The sequence below is a fragment of the Archocentrus centrarchus genome, chromosome 2, assembly GCF_007364275.1.
Source record: "Archocentrus centrarchus isolate MPI-CPG fArcCen1 chromosome 2, fArcCen1, whole genome shotgun sequence".
Lineage (NCBI taxonomy): Eukaryota > Metazoa > Chordata > Actinopteri > Cichliformes > Cichlidae > Archocentrus > Archocentrus centrarchus.
This window is the reverse complement of record NC_044347.1, coordinates 25,780,887-25,798,103: the sequence shown is the minus strand read 5'-3', so window position 1 is coordinate 25,798,103 and position 17,217 is coordinate 25,780,887. Positions and strand designations below refer to the sequence as shown.

The following is a 17,217-nucleotide window of genomic DNA, read 5'->3' as shown; positions in this document are numbered from 1 at the left end:
AGGTTAAGGCTAGTATAAACTCACACTATCTTCATCAATTCAGCTACCACAAGCCCAAAATAGATTTAGCCTTGCTAAAGCAACATAAAGACAAATGTAATGTCTTTAAGCTTGGAACAAACAAGACAAGCCCACGGACCTATAGGTCACCATTACCAATTTACCAATCAAGCACACTCATTTAAAGAACCAACTTCTAGATATGTCACACACATTACAGTGTAAGTGCATATTTTCAGTATAAAAGTGGTAACAATGTTTCAATCCTTCACAAAACATAAAGACAAACAACTCACCCGTCAGAACTTTATCATCACTATAAGAAACTTGCTGAAAAACAAACGATTGCAGAGCTGACGTCAGCAGGTTTGTTCCCATTTCCATAAATGACAGACAGCTAGATTAGGAAGTACAATATATTTCCCAGAGTGTCTCGTTGCCATCAAAACAGAGAAAAGAAAAGAACCTATTTTTAATCACTGTTAAATGATTGAGAAAGTATTTGCAGCTAAAATTCAGTTCATATGAAAAATGTGGGACTTGTGTCCCTATCACCTGCTATTCAAACATTCTGTTTGTGATGGGGAGCCAGTCCAAGAAAAGCAGGTAGAGCAGCTTACCTACTTCCTTCGGGAAGATACTGAACCTCGAGTTGCTCCCGATGTGTTCAGTGTGAATGTGTGTGAGTGTTAGATAGAAAGCACTTAGGTATAAAAGAAAGTGCTTGTATGAATGGGTGAATGAGGCATGTTGTATTGAGTGCTTTGCGTTGCTTTGTGCTGTATAAGAACCAGTCTATTTACCGATTAGTGCACAGATCCAGTATAAGAAAAATAAGGATTATTTTGAACTGTGATTCATGTATAGCTGTTGTAGTAGAGTTCAAGAGTAAGAAAAGACCTGGAAATGAGGATGATGGGTCCACTTTACTCTCACGGTGGCAAAAAAAGGTCAAAGTTAGCAGGTTTTGTGAATAAGTGTCTGCTTTAAATCTCATTTTTACCCGTCACTCATAGGTTTCACTATATGTTGTACGAGCAGGTTTCTTTCTGTATTACTGTCTGTAGGTTGTTGGAACAAAACCAGGAAAATGTGCGTGAATAAAACACACCTTTCAGCCTAACATCCTGACACTTTCTGCAACACTTTTTTTCCATTCATATTGTCTGAACATTTGTCAGCCATTACCAGTCAGAGAGTAAGGTTTCTCTTCACTCAGCCTTTCTGCTCCTAAAAAGCTTCAGTCTGGTTTCTCTGAGAAGTGCTTTAAAATGAGCTTGAATTTCAGCGATTCCTGCACATCAGTCACCGTGTAACAAAAGGGAGCACTGTTTTTATATGCTTGATATTTAATTTTAGCACAAATGCTCATTCTTGTCATTTCTATTTAAGATTTTTTCCGGCCACACAGACCTGAATTGCCTATTAAGTGTAACGTGGAAGTGCTAAATGGGTGGATTGTATTCATATTTCACTCCTCCTTCCTGGCTTACAAGAGGTAATTGGCCCCATGCTTTAGTTTTATTCCTTCATCCATAGTCCCACTGTGTTTGTAAGTCAAATCCTTGTCATAGCCATCATTACCTTTGACGGGGTGCTAAGCTCTGAGCTGAGCTGGTTGGCTTGTACTTACAGTACGTGTTGCTAGTCATGAATTATATGAATCTGCATCTTATAAGCTACATTCATTCTCTAATTAGCCAATGAGTTTATACACTAAGATGCTTTGCACTTTCTAAATTCTTGAAGAAAACTCTTCTTTTGCTCTCTTAGAAAGTAAACTTTGCTTCCACAAATAAGTTTTTTTTTTTTTTGTTTTTTTTTTTCTCAAGTCATCACAAGCAAATGATATCTCTTAGCTCGGCACCACCAACCTGTGAAAGTTCAAGTGTGTGTCTGCGGAAGTGTGCGCGCGCGCGTTTGTGTGTGTCGCCGGGGTCGAGGAGGTGTCGGCTGAATGCAGTGTAGCGGTGCAACGTGTGATAACACATTCCTCCTTGAGACGCTCACTCCGTGGTGCATTCGCACTCACTAATTAACAGAAATGAGCTAAAAAAGGAACGACAAGCGACGCACTGTGATGAGGAGCTTGGCAGGGACGAGCGACTGCGCTCCAATTACAGTGTTGTCACTGTTTTTTTTTGTGCTCTACACGCTCTCGTTCCTCACCTGTGTCGAACTGGTTTGAAGTTTTTAACATAAAATTTTGTTTTTGTTTGGGTTTTTTTTTTTTTTAATACTAATAAACAACTTTGTTTTACGGCCTTGAGATGTTGTTTATCCCTGCTCGTTCTCTATGAGCACATCTATTTGACCTTTTTATTTTTCCGGGAAAAGCCAAACAGACCTCTGTGTTCCTTCTCAGCAAGCTTCTCCTTCATATTCATGCAGTTACAGTTACATTCACATGTGGGAGCGCCACAGTACGAGCACACAATCCTACCGTCAGCCGCAGCGCAGCTCCGCAGGACAAATGGCCCCAAATCAAAAGAGTGAGGTCACCGCAGCACCTCAGCAGCTCAGTGAAGGTCGAACTCGGGTTTAATAAACATGGCAGCCGCCCGTTCCTTTTGTTTGGTGTTTCATTATGCTACAAAAAAAATTGTGTCATTAGTGGTGTTCTCGTTTTATTTAATTCATTGCAGCTCCCCTGCTGATGTCTTTGATGGTGTACTCATTCACATTTCTCTCATTGAAATGTCCGCAGGAACCTAGAATACGGGTTAATGAAATGCTACACTCCTTTAATGTTCCAGCACAAATCTGCACCACCCTTTAACAGGCAAACAATACTATTCCTCTCATAGTTTGAAGCTTTATTTCACTCAGTGTAACCACAAACCACCACACATACTGCACCTCATCCTGTTTTTTTAGCCCGATCCTTTTTCAGATACGTCTGCATAAATAAGAGCGGTACGGATAATAAGCGTGCACTGTGTGTAAAAGGTGGTCATTGCCAACATGTCAGCACCCATTGGTGAGTGGACTGCTGATTTACAGGCTGAGTTTTGCATTGTGAGTGCCACCATCCTGTTTCTCTTTAAACCAGATGCTAATTGTCCTAAAAACAGGCTGAAAACAAAACAGAGCACGACCGATGAAGAATTTTTCAGACCAATGCTGATATCGTGATATAACGTGTGTTATGTGTAATATTTACTTGTTTATGCTCTGCCCAGCTCTGCTCAGCTGGTTGTCGTGTTACTGGCATGCTAAACGTGAGTTGCCAACATGGAAGCTGCAGTTGAGCCTCCTCTGGTGGACAGACTGTGCAGCATCAACACTCATAACGTGGTTGAAGGGTGTTTTTCCCACCTGCTTCAATTTTTAAATTTTTATTCACCAGCCATTAATATTGGACCGCTGATAAACAGGCCGAGCTCTAAACAAAATGTACCTTTTTATGGGAAAGCTGAACTGACAACACCTGTCACTCAAAGTAGCCACGCCCCTGATTATGCCCAACTTTGAGCCTTAATGTAATTTAAGCTTTAGATTTATATAAAAAGGGCCGCACAGTTGTCATGAACATGGAAATTAGCTTAAGAGACCAAAACTGTTTTTTGTACCAGTCTGCAAACGGGGGTCATTTCTGCTGTTAAGGTCATTGTAACTTGGAAATCTATGGGATTGACTCTCTGAAGAGGAGCTTCTGAAGGCTGATATTAATGTGGAATAATGCTGATTTAGTGGCTTTTACCTCATTGTACAGGTCCAGCACATTTTATAAAATATAAACACGTCCAGTATTCACTCTTCTGTTAGATGCTCTAGTCTCTCTTGAGGGAAATAGATTCTCTTTAGCTACATTTTGTTCACTAGCTGGTTGGTAACTTTGTGTGGCTTTTTTTTTTCTTTTTTTTCCCAGAGCTTCTTTGTGAAAATAGCTGTGTGCTTCAGCTGGAGACAGAATGATCGGAGCAGTGGCTCCTGACTAGAAAGATTATAGCTGTAAAGCTGTTGCTCATGATTGTATTATTTAGCATTATTTGCTCAACTGCCACCTTTTTTATCTTGAAAGTCAAACTCTGTGGCGTCTTGATTCCATCCCGACAGGCCGGTTATATCCGGATTGACGGCAGCGTGCCGTCATCAGAGCGAATTCAGCTGGTCCACAAATTCCAGAGTGACCCGGAAACCCGAGTGGCCATCCTTAGCATCCAGGCGGCCGGACAGGTACGTGCACGCAAAACTGTATAAGACTTTTACTTACAAATCTAAACTCACCTTGAAAGAATACTGCAACACAAACATTTTCACAGCTGTAAACACGAAGCACAAGTTAAGATTTTGATGCTTTAAACTGCAACAGCAGAGCATTTACTGCCTGCACAATAAGGGAAATAAAAGGCCCTGCAGTGCAATAGAATATAGACTAAATTGAGTCATTTTTGCATATTAGGGATAATTATGGTTTGTACTGGCTGTTGTGAATCACAGTATCATGAGGTCTGTACAAGTAGAAATGAATGTTGGAAATGCGTCCTAGTCTTATTAATAAACTCATTGACCTCCATTATTCTGAGTGACCAAGTATGTACAGAAATGTTATGCATTCCAATCAAAAGAAGTGGGTGCTTGAAACACTTACATGGCAATTAGCTGATAATATTCTGCTATTAAAAAGGATTTCAGCAAATTAAATTTCATTCAATCGGACTGGATTGTTCCGTTTTCAAGGGCAGTTGAATTGGGTATTTTATACTCTGAAATAGACATGTAGTGTGTGTCTGTGTGGGTGTGTGTGTGTGTGTCCTCTCCAGGGTTTGACCTTCACCGCTGCCAGCCACGTGGTGTTTGCCGAGCTCTACTGGAACCCGGGTCACATCAAGCAGGCTGAAGATCGCGCTCACCGCATCGGGCAGACGTCCTCCGTCAATGTGCACTATCTCATTGCTAAGGGCACCTTTGACACCGTCATGTGGTCCATGCTCAACAGGAAGGTACTAAGGGTGACATTATGGCAGCAAAGTGGGAGAAATTTATGCAAAGCTGCTTATGATTTCATTGATGTCATATTAAATTTGAATGATAAATCACCCTTACTGCTCTTGCACTGATTAGGCTCTTCAGTCCTTTTTTTAATGGCGCTATGCTAACATATGCAATCACAGCTCCCCACCGGATATGTTTTAAGAGTCATCCAGAAGTTTGTGTACAGGACAGGATGTGTCCTGCTTCACTGTAAAGTTCACTCTGTGTAGAGGGTTCAAGGCTCCAGATCATGCATGCTGGGCACAAAAACACTCTCTACATCCACATGAAACTGTGGCTAACTTTAAATATGATGTTCTGCTCTGAAGGAAACACTTACTTACATGCTAAGGTCAGGAAATCTGGGGGAAGTGTCCAATTTTTATGATTTTGCTTCCGTGCACCACCATAATAGATCTTAGATACACACACACACACACACACACACACACACACACAAACAACATAAAAAAGGTCTGGATGTCCACAGAAGACAACAGTGGTGAATGATTGCAGGATCCTTTCCATGGTGGAGGGAAAAACAACATCCAACCATGTGAAAAGCACTTTGTGAGAGGCAGTCATGCCATTATCCAAGTCTATAATAAAGAGAGTACCTCCTAAGAAATGATACACAGGGTCCACCGCAAGGTAAAAGCATCAAGCTGTATGAGAAATAACAAGAAGGGGAAAAAAAAAGTATGAAGTAGGCCTGGAATTGCTCATGATCATCCGTGAAACACAGTGTGTGCATGGGGCATGCATGGCTTCCAGTGGCACTGGGCTGGTGGTATTCACAGAAGGCAGAAGCAGCTCAATTCTGACGTGTACAGAGTTTTTTTTTTTTTTTTGCTCAAATTCAGCCAAAAGCAGAAACTAGACAGTGTCTCATCGTACAGATCGACAATGAACTGATTTTGTTTCAAATCTGTAAATTTCTGGACATAACTGTGAGCTAAAAGTGAAGTTAGACCAGAATGTCCTTTGCATTTCAGGAAACTGTGACTGGCAGTACTCTAAATGGAAGGAAGGAATACCTGAAGGCCGATGAGGGCGACAAGGACAAGTGGGAATTCCTCAACTTTGCCGATGCGTGGACCCCAAGTGAGATGGTGCTGCCGCTGGAGGGAAGCGCGGAAAATGCCCAAAATGACGTCTTCTTTACTTATGTGAGTCAGCAGGAAACCTTCACTTCATCTCTTCAGATCTAAGGATGCTGTGATATAGGAAAGTTACATTTCCTAGTTGCTATCATGAAGTGCATGAGGACCCTGGAAGAGAATTCTGTCACTCATCACTCGAGTGGCGGTTAATGAAGCCCTGCATCAGGAGTTCTTATTGTGGTATTATCATATCATCTGAAACTGTGTGTCGAGAGTTGTGAAAGTGTGAGTTTGTAGTCAGATCTGTGAATGTTTGTAAGAATTGGAAAATGTGTGCTGCGTTCAGATTTTCGTGTTTACTGTGATTATAGTGAAAGTGTAAAAGAAACTGTGCACATGGAGGTGTAAACTTTACAGTCCACCAGTCAGCCACAACATTAAAACCACATGTCTGATATTGTGTAGCCTCCCATCGTGCCGCCGCGTGAGCTCTAAAAAGCACGGACTCCTGAAGACCTTTGACCGTGTCAGGTGGTATCAGGCACCGAGACATTAAACAACAGATCCTTAAAGTCCTGCGGGATTGTGCCCTGCATGGATTGGACAAATCGGAGATTTGGAGGCCAAGTCAGCACCTTGAACTCTTCCTCAAGGTCCTGAAAGCATTCCTGAAAAATGTTTGCAGTGCAACAGGATGTGTAATCCATCTGAAATTGGCCACTGCCAGTGGGGAATACCGCTGCTGTGAATGCGATTTGGATGTGCAAACTAATCGAGCCCGTTCGGACTGGGTCTGCTCCAGCTGGGCTCAGCTGTGTCAGCAGACAGAGACGTGGAGTGTGTGATGTATCAAGATTGGACTCTTAATTCTGATAAATATTCTTTAAATTTAATATTTGGGACTGATGACCTCAATGATGTTGTCACCGTCACTGGCTTTTATTCTGAAACATTTTGACGAACAGTCTCTGGAAGAATCATATTATGAGTCGATATTTGCTCTTTATTAATCATTTGCAGCAGAATGTGCGCTCATTACCACTAGTTAATGACTTAGTCGTTAGGTCTGTGCTCCTCTCTGACTGTCGGCGACTGAACTCTGCTCCGGCTGGTGGAAGCAGTGTGCGGTGTCTCGTGTTAGAATGTTTCAGTTTCACTTGTCAGTGGTTTTAATGTTGCAGCCAAATTGGTTTAAATGTGTCATGCTTATTTTTTAATAGATAGACACATGGCACTTCTAGGATCATTATTTAATGGCTATAATGACTCAAGAAGAAAAATTAGAGACTTTATATTGTGATGGATTTATGAATTATGTCCCACTGAAAGAGCTGTGCAAAATTTGTGATCAACATCAGAACATTTTGTATTTGTAGCAAGATTTTTTTTTTTAAACTATATTACTAATGTTCAGAGAGCTGAATGAGTTTTGTGATCATCATTAGTCATTATGTGTTTTTTGATGTTCTTTTGTGCTTTACCAGGGTGCTGCTTTGTATCCAGCTCAAAGGATGAAATGACTGCCTTTGGTGGTGATAACAAAAAGGGAGATTTGTGTCATGGATGCTATGTCACTTTACAGGTTGATGGAAGATTGTGTGCTACAGAGACAACAACTAACTTGAGGTTGCATTTTTTTTTTTTTTTATTTAGTTTGAGAAAGAAAAGCAGCACGACATCCGTTCCTTCTTCTCCCCGCACGCTGGCAAGACGAAGAGGAAGAGAACAGAAGATGAAGAAAGTCCCTCAATCTCCTCAGAGACGGCTGCCATGCCAGCTGGCAGCGGAGCATACTTAGAAAACAGCGAGGAGAGGAAAGAGAAGTCGTGCTCCCAAACCTCCAGCTCGCCCGACCAGGATTTCTCCCCACAGCTGAAAAGGCTGCGGACACCGCAGCCCAGCCCGAGCCCCAGGTCTCGATTTGGGGGGAAGCGGAGGTCGACGGCGGGGGGGATCAGCTCAAGCAGCTCTGGCAGCATGATCTCCTTGGCGGCTCAGCTGTCTGAGCCTGATGCTGCATCGATGTGGAGCTGCGGGGCCTGCACCTACTCCAACAGCAGCCTGTTGCCTTACTGCGAGATGTGCGAGTTCCCGCGCTCTTCCTCCGCTGTCAGCTCAGGTAAGATTAAGGAACAAATAACCCCCCCCCCCCCCCCCCCCCCCCCCCCCCCCGCCCGAATCGCCACCACCAACCACACCCCCCAACCTGCTGTTTGTGTCTGCCTGTGTGTTCCTCTTTTTTTTTTCTTCTTTTTTTTAATTAAATTCACAAACTTGATTGCAAGTCAAACTGAATTTCAATAAGAAAACGCACACACTTCCACCACCTCTTGTCTAAAATGAAGCACCTGAAGCTGAAATCCATTCAGTGCTTTATTTTCCTTCCTGTCAATATCAATCGTGGCAGTCTGTTGACATAATGCTTTTGAACAGCATTACAGATTTCACCAGATGGAGATGCGAGATAGCAAAAGATGGAGGCAGACTTCCGAGAGTCTGAAATAGCACTGCTCAGAGAGTATTGTCTGTCTCTCTCTCTCTCCTCCTCTCCCTCTCCCTCTCGCTCTCTGTGCAGATGACAAGGACACAGTATAATTCTCACCTGTCAAGCTGAGAGAGAGCGAACAGGCGCCTACTATTGCTGCAAACCTCTCACACAAAGTTGGGAAAAGTTGAGCCGGCTCGAGCTGATATCTCTGACAGCCTATGATTGTATCTTGCAAAGAAGAGGGGAGGGAAGTCGTTATGACCTGGCACACTGCACTGCAGGTCCATGCTCTTTAGATGTCTGAGATGCATCAGATCAGTATAGAGATTATTTAGGAAAAAAAAAAAAATCTCCATACTTAGATCTATTTAACAGCTGTAACGTTTAGGTAATATGAGTTTAATGCTTTTGTTAATGCAGGACGCATAATTCATCCTGCATTTACGCGCTGAATCCCAGCTGGAAAAAGTATTATACGAGTGTCTGCTACTATATGGCAGGTTAAGGTAGCAGCGCATACTGATTGCTTTATCAAGACAGATTCCACTGCCTGTTCACACACTGAGGCCTATTACTCTTGTCCTTATTTTCTGTCATATATATATACTGTTACAGTGGTGCTAAGCACAGGCAAAGTTTTAAATGATGAGGTCAGAATATGTGCCAGTAATCCCAGTGAACCTTGCTCAGAGTTTTTTTTTTTCTACTGTTGGATCTGTATGATGTCAGAGAGAGAGTGGATATCCCTAATATGGTCATCGTAGGCACACAGCTGAGGCTGTGAGCGGAAAAGCCCCACCCACCTGCTGCTCCAAATGTTTGTTTGCAACATGAGCATTTTAATCAAGTGTTTTTAACTGCGCAACACCACATCTGCAGTAGTTCATAAAATTACTTTTAATTATTTAACTTTTAAAAAAAGAGCAAAAAACACACATCAATGAATCACAAGTTTAAACTGAATATCAGAATAGTTATGTATCCAGATGACTCATAAAAAGTAATTTCCATGTGCGCGTAACCTCTGGCCTTGCAGACTGCCAACTCGGTGAGGTAGCGGAGCACAATACTGTCAAATAAAGCCTTTTATACTTGATGTTGAAGTCAAAATTATTAGTTGTAGAACAGTAATTATAAAGACCACATCTACCATCAAAAGCTATTTTCCTTCTGCAGGAAAAAAAAAAATCCAGTGAGAGGGTACGCTTTTATTTGGGGGTGGGGGGGCAGAAAGCGCTCGTTGGCTTTCTTAACAAGAGACGTGATTGATGAGCTGGGGGCAGTTAGCTTAGCACCACATAAAGACACTTAACAGGATATGTAAAAATGACTCATTAAAACGTGTCATTTATTGAAACCGTGTCTTTCTGAGCTTTAACATTTTGTAACCATGGTGGGCTGCTGGTCCACGAAATAAATCCTTGGCAAGTAACTCCTGCTAGGAAGTCCCAAGATGATGTATCTAAAAGATAAATGGAGCCTCCAGGTGTGAAAGAAGGCCGTGCTCGGCATATGTTTTTAATGGCCAGCAGGGGGCAACGCCTCTGGTTGCAAAAAAGAACTCAGATTGTATGGAAGTCTGTGGGAAAAATGACCCTACTTCCCGACTTGGTTTATAACATCAAATGTTTCCACATCAGTTTATGTTTTTTGTCAGCGGTGTCAGGTTTTGTATGATTTAGGGTGTGGCTACTTTATGTACACTGTCCATCTTTTACCTACAGTCTAATATAGATGATACCATTCGGCTGTCTACTTAAAAAACCTTAGAAACACACTTCTGCTAGATTACATTACCATTAGGTTTAAGTTTACCTAGCTAGTTTGGCAGCATAGTAGCATTTTAGGACTCTGTAAAATGTTGACATTGAAATAGGCCTTATAACATAGCTCTGTGTGTGTTTAAAGAAAAAAGTTGACACTGCATTAATGACTGAAGTGTCTGTATTCTAATATACACTCACTCTATAGTGACTGTAAGTACACAGTAAATATTGGCTGAAGGTCTGTTTGCAGCTCAGTCCATTGGAACTGGTGCACTTAAAACAGACACAGTACAAACAAGCAGTACCTCAGCTTTCGAGCAGCATAAAAACACACACCCACACGCTCACCCACCCACACATTTTTTTTTTTTTTTTTTAAAACAAACCCCCCCCCCCCTCATTTCAGCTGCAGCAGATGCTTGATAACTATTCAGCAATCACACTCTCTTCTTTGTCACAAGCGCCACTCTGCATTCACAGCAGCAGGTCGTGTCAGCTTGCTAGACAGGGAATTTAACAACCTGCTAAATTTGTAAATGACAGACTGCGCTGAAAAATAACAACTGTATTTATGGAGATATCTCTCAACTTGGCACTGCAATCCGCAGCTCGTGGAAATGTAAGAAAATAATCAGGTCGAAGCCTGTGGTGTGACATGAGAAATGCTATCCCTTCAAGAGCAGCATGTTTTTTTTCACAATACTATAAAGAAAGTCAGGACACTATGAATCACAGAATACTGACACATGATACAAGGACGTCGGGGCCTTTGTATTTAAAGGCAAAGAAGTATGCGAGGCATCTGACTTCCACTGTGTATTTTCACAGAATGGCAAAAATACAAGAAGCCAGCAGCTGTAGAGGAAGAGCAGTGAGCAAGCAGAAGGGATATTGGTCTGTTTAACCGTGAGGCGTTTGGACTAGAATAAACTGTACCAGAATGTAACAGAAGGAGATGCATGAAATAAGAAGGATAAGAAAGGGTTTTTTTTTTTTTATTATTATTATTATTGTTCAGTGGGAAGTATTGAAACTAGATGTGGGAAGCAGGAGAAATGGGAGCTTAAAATCTGGCTACCACCCTTTGCAGAGCCCTGTGTTCTCTTTAGCTAGTGTGGTTACATCTGTCAGGTTTTATATTGGAGCACAGCACGTTGCTGTTGTAGATTTACCACTGAAAACGGTAACGTTTGTCACTTTCACAACCAAATTAATCAGTGTCACTACAGGTTTTAAAGGGTATGTTTTATGCTTATTTCCAGCTCTAGATTTTTATTCCAGGTCTCATCTAGAGTAGTTTTACATAATTGATCATTTAGAAGAATCCATTTTTTTTTTTTTTTTTAAATATCAACTCAGTGCAACCCTCTTGGTTGTTGTCTCTTTAAGCCCTCCCTTCCTAGAAACCTACTTTCTTCTGAATGGCTAACTCCTGAAAGCCTGCCAAAGGGCAGCACCTGATGACCAGGTGAGCTGTACTGCCTGCACATCCTGGGTGTGCTATGCCTGTATCTTAAATCTGTGACAGGCTGACATCACCTTGTCACTAGTCTTTGAACCCATCAGCTACAATGCTGATTTGAGGTCTCCGCTGTAAGCAGTGGATATCCAGACTTCCAGTTCCTTCTGCTGGTAATTGTTTACAAAATGCAGCTAAAATTTTAAAAGACCCCTTGGTTTCAACATTGCATTTTAGCTAATGGCTTCCATCTTTTATCCTCCATGTGGACCATTTCTTACATGAAGCTTAAGTGCTCAAATGGGATTGCTTAGCAGTACTTATCAAGCTTTTTGCTTGATAAGTACCATATTCTACATTCTGCATATTCTTAAGTAGAGCCTATTTTTATTAACTTTAGATTAAAGCCCGTTCTTATGGCCTAAGGAGGTTACTTCTTTCAGGGTAAGCTTGCTAGTGTTAGCTAATTAATGGTTAGCTTAACTGAAAACTCCTTCTCTAACTGGCTTTTAATGTTTTTAGCTCATCTGTTATAAGTGGCATAATTTAAATAAACTTAAAATAGTATCTGAAAGTTGAATACATGATAAATTGCTAAAATATTAACCTCTTAGTATGCACCAGGTCATTGCTAACCCATCTAGCATTGGGGGTATGGATTGGGTCCAGCTGACGTTCATTATGTTACATTGAATTTTCTCACATTTTAGAAATCCAAATGGAAAAATGTAACATAGTAAAGTTTGTAAAAATGTGTCTGTATAGCTTATGGCTAAAACGAAACCTAACCTTACCTGTGGACAAGTCCCTGGTGAGGTATCATATTATAGTACAGCTGCTAAGGTAAAGCTTGGTCAATTATATGAGTGAGCAGTTCGTTTAGCACTTTAATGTATTTTTTTTTAATTTTCCGGGGGAAACTTTTGTGTCCAGCTATACTTTCTGTACAATCTTCATGTTTATGCTTTCTGGTGATGTTGGCTTTTTTTTTTTTTTTTGCCTTTCAATCCATTGAAAATGATCTTCTGTCTGACAGAGAGAGGAATTTACCTAATTCCAGGTGCTAAACAATAACAGCTCATATTAATTGGATACAAATTGAATCACTGTAGTGCTGTAGCGTCAGTAATCCAAGCCTGGTTTTAATCAAACTGTCATGGATTATTATCTCGATGTGACAGTGTTGGGTGTCTCGGGGCGGGGGGGATTTTCATCTATACCATCTCCTGTAGCTGTTTTGGCACCAGGGAACAACCCGGCAGCTTCTGTTGAACTATTTTCAAGGTGAATTAGCAGAGTTCCTGTGTTTGCTGCTTTTTTAGGCCAAGAGCGTGGGCATGGTTCAGTCCTTCAGCTCTTTCACTGGTAGACCAGCAATTTGTCTCTCAGCACCTACTGTGAGAGATGTACACAGAGAGAGGGCAATTTGGTTATCTCCTGGCTCTCTATACCTCTCAGCTAGCACTCTAGCCTTTTTTTTTTAATACTGAATTACAGAATTTAACAACAAAGTCCAGCCGAGTCTTAAACTGACATTGTACAGCAATGTGAAGCAGCTGCTTTCCTTCTGTTTCATGCTCCTTCTGTTACAGGCTGCGGTTTTTCATCCCCTGCCAACTGAAGAAATTAAAAGCATTTCCTGTTTTATTCTACTACTTCTGTTAGCTCACATGTCAGAAGACAAGCTTTTTGAATCCTTTTGTGTGGCATTTTAGATTTGAGTCTCTATTTTGGAACCTCATCAAGCCGACTAGAGACATAATGGGCTCCTGATGGGTGGGAAAATGAGGGGGGATTGACTGGTAAAGTGGAGGCGCAGCCCGGTAGGATTTTCCAGTTAACATCTTCCTCGGCAGGAACAGCTTAACACAAATTGAGCCGTCTCTCTGCGGCCTTGCTCGGCTTGTTAGTGAAGAGGGGCAGCGGTGGGGCCAGGAGCCCAGAGACTCAGATGGCATTTGAGGAAACCGACTAGGGGATGGCCTTTTGAAGAAACAAGCCACCAAGAGGCAAGATCACTAATTAGCCCTCTGCGTCCTCAAGTCTTGCAACTTACTGTCTTGTTAGAATTCACACTTCAAGTTTGACAAATATTGTGAAAGGATGTGATTTAAATGTAACTAGGAAAGTAGGAAACTGTGCAGCACTTTTTTTTTTTTAAAAAGAAGTTCTGTTCTGACTGTGACATTTACATTTGACTATAAATAATTATGGTCTTTTCTTTGAGCAACTAATCTGCCCGTTAATGCTACCTTTCTAATAAACAGCAGCACAGAAAGCACAATTTAAAATAATGTGAAGTCTGTGGATGGTGATGACATAATCTCTGCATTCATTAACATTTTTGTGGCTTAGATTTCTGCTTGACCTTCACAGAATTACAGCATTGTGCATGAATGGAAAATGACTCGAATGGTTTAAGAGCAGAAGCGCAAAACAAGTTTGATAGTCGGGCTTCAAGCTGGCTCTTTAAAGCGAGCTCTGCCGTTGGCATTCAGCCATTATCAGCTGTTTGAACACTGCTCACTGCACCCGGCTGGCGCGCGCCACAGATGCAGCAGTCGCTGACAATTATTTTGTTTAGGTTTGATTGCACATGATGCACGCAAGCAATTAACAAAACAACGTGACACGAACATAATTTGCTCTCTCAGCCAATGATACTGGCTGTTTGGATGCAGTAGCTGGTGAAAGGAGGCTGGCAGGTGTTCCTTCTGTAAGTCGCTGCATCGCAGCTGATGGGCCGCTGAGCAACAATCTAAAGACTTTAAGCATCTGCGGTAAGACATATTTCCACTATATGGTCACTGTACACCAAGCAAACAACTACTTAGAACAGGAAACGATGCATACACTTGAAAACTTTTGCTTATGTGCACTTAAAATTCATCACTTTAAATATTTACTTCTTAAAGGGAGCCTATTGTTGCTGCTGCTGTTAGACTGTGTGCCAAAAGTTCACCTTCAGGTTTTTTTTTTCCCTGCTCTTGAATTTATTATGTCACATATTTTCATTAATTATGTGGTGGCTGTAGCTCAGGAGGTAGAGGGTCACCTACTGATTGTAAGGTTGGTGGTTCAATCCCTTGCTGCTCCAGTCTGCATGACAAAGTATCTTTGGGAAAGATACTGAACCCCAAGTTGCGACCGTCGAAGAAAGAAAGTTGTCTTGAAGGAAGGAGAGAGGGAGCTAAAATGGCATTTTTAAAAAATGGCTGCACCATTCCCTCTATAAGATATATAAGTGTGACTTTGGACTTAATGTTAACCTCATAGTGGCAAAAGAGTAAAAGTCAGGGAGGTCCCAAAATTCACCCTTTTCATTGGTGTATTTTCATGTCTGCATCACTGAAAGGTTTCAGTATATCAGGTGCTGGCAGATTTCCTTCTATTATTACTGTCTATACATTAATAATAACTGAGGAAAGGTAAGTGAATAAAATACACCTGTCAGATTAACATCATGACACTTAGTGCTGCAAGTTTTCTGTTCATATGTTCTGAACCTTTGTCAGCCATTATCAGTCAGACCTTTGGGTTTCTGTGCAAAAAAAAAAAGAGAAAACCGTATTGAGGGAAGGAGTTAAAATGACTTGTTTCAGACAGTGGATATAATGAGGTGCTGCACTGAGGCCCAGTAAAAGATAAATAAGGATCACTTTGAAAAGTGAATCATGCAAAGATATTAAAGTCCAAGAATAAAAATAAGGAGCTAGAAATGAGCATAATAGGTCCGCACTGAGGTCTTGAAAATATACACATTCTTCTGCGCCCCTGCTTATGTCTGCTCATTTACACCATCACATCCTGGAAACTTGTCAGTGAAGGACTTATGATGGCAAATAACATCACTAATGAGCCATATTGAGTTTTACTTTCATGTCAGCAGTCATTTTGTCACACTGTCACACTCTTCAGATGATGGATATCTTGCCTGGGAATGAAACTCTTCAAAGTCTGATTACACTGCGCAGCCAAAGGAGTAATCTTCATCTTTCTGTCTCTCCCTGCTGGCTCAGAGCCACCCAGGCCTCGGCTACCCCCTGCGACCGAGAGGGACCAGGCTTGCATCGTCCTCTCCAGCTCCGACAGCGAGCCGGAGCTCAGCTGGGGAAAAACCCGGCCTCAGAAATCACGCAAAGGCAAACAGAGCGAGGAGGGGGAGATGGAGGAGAAGGAGGATGAGCCTCCGAAAGACAAACAGAAACTGGGAGAAGCAGAGGAAGAGGACAAGCGGTGGCTCAAAGGCAAACAGTCAGTAGGAGAGAGAGGCGACAACGTCGCTGGCGGTGGCGACTGCCTCCCCCCTGACCACACACAGGGTAATCCCACATGCAATCTTCTTCTTTTCATATCTAGGGAAATTGGCTTGTGCCTCGTTGTCACCTGCCCATATAATGCTGTTTAATATCATCACCTCCAATAAGGCACCATAGCTCATTCCATATGGGGCTGAGCATTATTATTCTTACTCGTTATTACTATTTCTGCACCCTACACCATGAAGCTACAGGAGATATTACAGTAAGTAAAACCTCACCGATCTCCGCTGGCCTGCTTAGAGGACCAGCACACAGCACCGAGTTTGAGTGTCCAGCAGGCAATTGAAAAGCTCCTGATTGGCTGATTTTTAATAAAGTGGACCGAGGTCTAATTTGATGAAAGGCACAAGCTCCCTAGACGCTCCGGCTCATCCCCAAAACACAACCTGCGTTCCCCCGTCCACTCTAGTTATATGTGTACATGTCTGTGAATCTCAGTGGGACGTGAGGAAACAAATTCCCAATTACACAGTGTGTAATATTGCAAATTAAGACCTCTGTGTTCAAGTACTCCTGTCTCAAAGGGATACGCAAAGCAATAAATTGCACTAATTACAAAGAACTAATTACACTGTGTGCAATATGAAGAGCTTTAAAAAAAAATTGCCAGACTAGCAGAGTCTAAGAAAAGCCCGTGACCTGGGTGTTGCCTCTGAAAACATGTAGATGTTTGTATTAAGGGGTGATACTGAGCTCAGGGCTCTTTTTAAAAGTGTTATTCTGGAATACTCAAGACAGGAAGGAGTGTGTTGCACAAGGCATTTAGGTTTTAACAGGAAAGCTATCAACCCCTATTACCCTTTAACATCCAGAGATCAGTGTGCAACAACCTGGCTGATTCCTGTTCTTGAGACACGCGCACACTTAGAATTTGACACCTATTAGTGCCCAGATTGTCGAGTGGTTAATTTCCCATCTCTGCAGCTACCTGTGCTCCCCCGATCAGTCTAGGACTGAATTCCACTGCAGCTTTCCTTTCCCTGCAGTGCCTTCTGTACTTTATACTAAAGGTGAGCAAAAAGCCTGCTTTCTTTTCTTTTTTTTTTTTTTTTTAATAGAAATGCCTCTATTTAGACCGACTCAAGGGGAGCGATAAAAGCTT

General features: G+C 41.8%; 1 protein-coding gene across 5 annotated transcripts in view; it reads left to right on the top strand.

Annotated features, from left to right (window-relative positions):
* zranb3 (zinc finger, RAN-binding domain containing 3) overlaps positions 1-17,217 on the top strand; it is a 180,865-nt gene that overhangs the window by 104,928 nt on the left and 58,720 nt on the right. For 4 of the 5 annotated variants that reach the window (XM_030746915.1, XM_030746910.1, XM_030746895.1 and 1 more), the window contains exons 10-14: positions 4,060-4,179; positions 4,767-4,946; positions 5,973-6,146; positions 7,734-8,199; positions 15,813-16,115. In XM_030746915.1, the coding sequence (XP_030602775.1) occupies positions 4,060-4,179; positions 4,767-4,946; positions 5,973-6,146; positions 7,734-8,199; positions 15,813-16,115 (1,243 nt within the window). The remainder of the gene's footprint in view (positions 1-4,059; positions 4,180-4,766; positions 4,947-5,972; positions 6,147-7,733; positions 8,200-15,812; positions 16,116-17,217) is intronic. The other variant, XM_030746925.1, reaches the window with a different exon arrangement.